The 3,500-nt window shown below is 66.2% G+C and overlaps 2 protein-coding genes across 2 annotated transcripts in view; both read left to right on the top strand.

Moving 5' to 3' along the window:
- Positions 1 to 3,500, top strand: part of NAT8L (N-acetyltransferase 8 like) — a 14,002-nt gene that overhangs the window by 428 nt on the left and 10,074 nt on the right. The gene's annotated exons all lie outside the window — the stretch shown is intronic.
- On the top strand, positions 3 to 1,448 carry CUNH4orf48 (chromosome unknown C4orf48 homolog; the record flags this gene model as incomplete). Its single annotated transcript, XM_025051817.1, has 3 exons — positions 3 to 87; positions 310 to 398; positions 1,339 to 1,448. Coding segments are annotated over 3 exons (240 nt in total), but the record flags the coding sequence as incomplete, so codon positions are not given.

The following is a 3,500-nucleotide window of genomic DNA, read 5'->3' as shown; positions in this document are numbered from 1 at the left end:
TGCTGCTGCTGCTGCTGCTGAGCGTGGCGCTGCTGGGCGCCCAGGCCCGCGCCGAGTCCGCCGCCGGGAGTGCGGTCCCCGCGCAGAGTAGGTGCCGCGCGCCGAGATGCCCAGGTCCCGACCCGACCCGGGCGTGCGGGAGCCCGCGCCTCGCCTTTGTTCCTGGGCGGTCCCCGAGCCCCGCCCGCAGCTCCGGGGCCGCCCCTTAGGTGGGAGGTGGGGAGAGGGCGGGGTCTGGTTGCTCTGCGGGACGCGGTTGGGGCACCCACCGCCCCTCGCACTGACCCGCGCGGGCCCGCGCCCCCGCAGGCCGCCCTTGCGTGGACTGCCACGCGTTCGAGTTCATGCAGCGCGCCCTGCAGGACCTGCGGAAGACGGCCTACAGCCTGGACGCACGGGTGAGGGGCAGGGGACCGCAGGGCCGCGTCCCCAAGCTCCCGCCCCGATCTAGGGCACAGCGCCCTCATCTGGCTCGTTATCCGCGGGGCGTTCTCCTCTGTGAGCACCCCCCTCAAATGCCCTGCGCTAGCGAGGAGGGGGCAGGCTGTCCAGCCCCGCTTCCTCCCCAAGGCGTCACGGGGCACTTTTTCCTGTGACCCGCCAGCCAGACTCTGAGGAAGAATCGCTTGTCCCAGTCTAGCGGGGGGCGGGGGTGTGTGTGCAGGAGGGGAGCTGAGGCAGAGGGAAGGGGGTTGAGGTCGGCATGGCAGGCCATCTCGGGCAGGAGGGTCTGGGAGGGTGCCCATCCCCAGCCTCCCCTGTGGGGGGAAGGTGCCTATGCGGGATGACAGGGTACCAGGAGAGGGGGAGCTTCGGGAATGAGTAGGGAGCCCCCCATCCTTGCTGTGTCTCTGCCAAGGAGTTGCGTTTATGACTGAGCTATGCACCCCTGGAGAAGGGGCAGAGCCCCAGAAGTAGAAAGAAGGGGAGGCCCCAAGGCCTTGATGTCCTTTTTTAGACAATTCTAAAGGGCCCAGACCCAGGCCAGTGGCCCCCCGGGGTCTGAGGGCCTGGGTGTCTCTGCAGCTGAGCTCCTGAGAGGAGCAGCCCCACCCTGCCTTGAGGATGGGGAGGTGGGGTGTAGGGCATGGGGGAGACGCCGGGAGGGGGCTAAAGAGTTGGAGAAGCAGGGAAAAAGGTAGCCCAGGGGCGCGGCGGGGTGTGGGCAGAGCACAGGCGGGGCTGCAGTCCTGGTGGGTGGTGACTGTCATGGGGCTCTCAGAGTCAGGGGCAGGTGGAGACAGACGGCCAGGCGGCTTTGAGGTTTTTGGGGGGAAGCTGGGGGCTGGTGGGCGGGGCTGGCCCTGCAGCACCCTCATGGCCCCTGTTGCTTTGCAGACGGAGACGCTCCTGCTGCAGGCTGAGCGCCGCGCCCTGTGTGCCTGCTGGCCCGCGGGGCGCTAGGGCCCTCACCAGCGGTTGCCCCTCAATAAACGCCCAGCCCAGTGCACCTGTGTCCTGTCTTCCTGCGTCGCCCTCAGGAGTCCCCGCGTGGGCTCCTCCGTGGGCTGAGGCCCTCCAGCCCCTCTGTGGGACCCACAGGCACTGTAGCTGCAGCAAGTCCACCTTCCAGGCCCCTGCCCCCTGGCCGGTCTGCACTTGTTTTGAGGAGGATGCGGTGTCGAAGCCGCCTGGGTCCCGGGAGCAGCTGCCCCTGCCCTGAGCCCCTCGCACTGTAGTAGGGATGGCTGTCGGGCTTCCTGGAGGCCCACCCAGTGCCTAGGAGCCCGAGGCTGCCAGCGCAGAGTGGGTACTGGGCACCCGGAGTCCGTGAAAGGAGGGCTGGGACTTGCCCACAGCCCCCGGCCTGCCTGCTCAGTCCCTTTTGCAGCCCCCAGCCCCGCCCCTGGGCACCAGGGACCCCTGGATGGGGATCTGGGCCTGAGTGCAGGCACCATGCCCAGGACGGCAGGCCTGCCCTCTCTCACCCACGCACAGTGCGTGCACAGCCTCCCTTGGGACGGGAGGCCTCCAGGGGAGGTGAGGGGCCCCTCCCTCCCTGCCCCCCTCCCTGTACTCTTGAACTTTTTACTACGAAAGCAGTGCCTGGAAACGTCCAGCAGCCTGGTAGGGCTGAGTGTAACTACCGTGGGACACTTGGCCCCTCTGGGGCTTTAGTTCCCTGGTTGTGGCCACATCAGGGCACCTAGAGCTAGAGAGCTGGGGCCCACTGCCTGAGGACAGTCCCCACCCTCTGTCCTATCTGCGTGATGAGTATCTCTTCAGATCCCCTGGGCCCCAGCGTGACCTGCCCCGCCTTCACTAACCTCCCAACATGTGACCCGCCCCGCCCTGCCCTCAGAGCTTTTGTGCTTGGAAGCGCCTGGGGTGCAGGTGTGGGGATCACAGCGAAGAAGCCACAGCCCTACCTTAGCCCAGGTGGGAGGCCGAGCAGAATGTCTGGCGCCAGGATGCCTGTAAGCCACAGCAGGCCAGAGCGCCAGGCCCGGGCTGGCCTCAGGCCTGGGCACGAGCTGGTGCAGTGGCCGGAAGGGATGCCCCTTCCCTGGGGCCCCAGAAGGGCACAGAGGGCTGGCTGAGTCCGGTGCCTCTCTAGGGCGCGGCCCCCGCTGTGCTCCCGCAGGATTGGTTGACCTCAGTCACGTGGCCGTCCTGGGTTCAGGGGAGGCCGAGATGTATCCCCAGTTGTGGGCTTGGCCTGTGGATTTAGCAAGTACAGCGAATACAGGGCCAACGAATACTTCTCCGTGTGAAACAAGTGTTTTTAGGACGAGCAGCCTTTCGCATAAGTATATGCCATGCAATAGTCGGGACGTAGCTATACTAAAAGTCATTCATCGTTTATCCAAAAGTTAAATTTAGCTGAGCTCCTGTGTTTTGTGGGCGGTCATAAGCCCCGGTACAAATTGGGGTTTCTATTACTAGAAAAGATGGGGGCAGCTGACAGTGCTTGTCACAGCCCATCTGGGACGTGCTCTTTGGGAGGAAGTAGGGGCAGCCCGTGTGTGTGTGTGTGTGGGGCACCTGGAGGCAGGTGGTCAGGCGGGAGTGGGGTCTGAGCACGCAGGGACATGGCGTGACCCCTGAGCAGAGCACTGCTGCTGGGCGAGCGTAGGTCCTGGGGTGGCAAGGACAGAGGCGGGGCTGGTGAGGCGATGCAGCGAGGGGAGGTGGTGTCAGCGGTGGCAGCCGGAGCCCCTGGGATTTGCCACTGCGGAGGGGGACGGGGTGGGGGGAGGGGGACGGATGGAGTTTGGAAGACGGGAGGGACAGGCTGGAGCTCGTGTGCCAGGCAGAGCGGTCCAGGAGGTGACTGGACAGATGGTCCGGGAAGAAGGGCTGGACTGTGCAGAGCAGGCAGGGAGGGGAGGGGCCCCGGAGCGGAGGGGGCAGGGTGAGGGCTTTGGGGAGAAGGGAGGGGTCAGCATGTCACATGCTGCTGAGGTCAAGTCAGGCCCAGGACTGGGCCACTGGATTCAGCAGCTTCGGTCATTGCCGACAGGACCGGAGCAGGGGTGGCTGGAGCGGGGGTGGCGGGG

The sequence above is a fragment of the Pteropus alecto genome, unplaced genomic scaffold, assembly GCF_000325575.1.
Source record: "Pteropus alecto unplaced genomic scaffold, ASM32557v1 scaffold5, whole genome shotgun sequence".
NCBI lineage: Eukaryota > Metazoa > Chordata > Mammalia > Chiroptera > Pteropodidae > Pteropus > Pteropus alecto.
The sequence above is the reverse complement of the archived record's forward strand: the minus strand, read 5'-3'. Positions and strand labels throughout refer to the sequence as shown.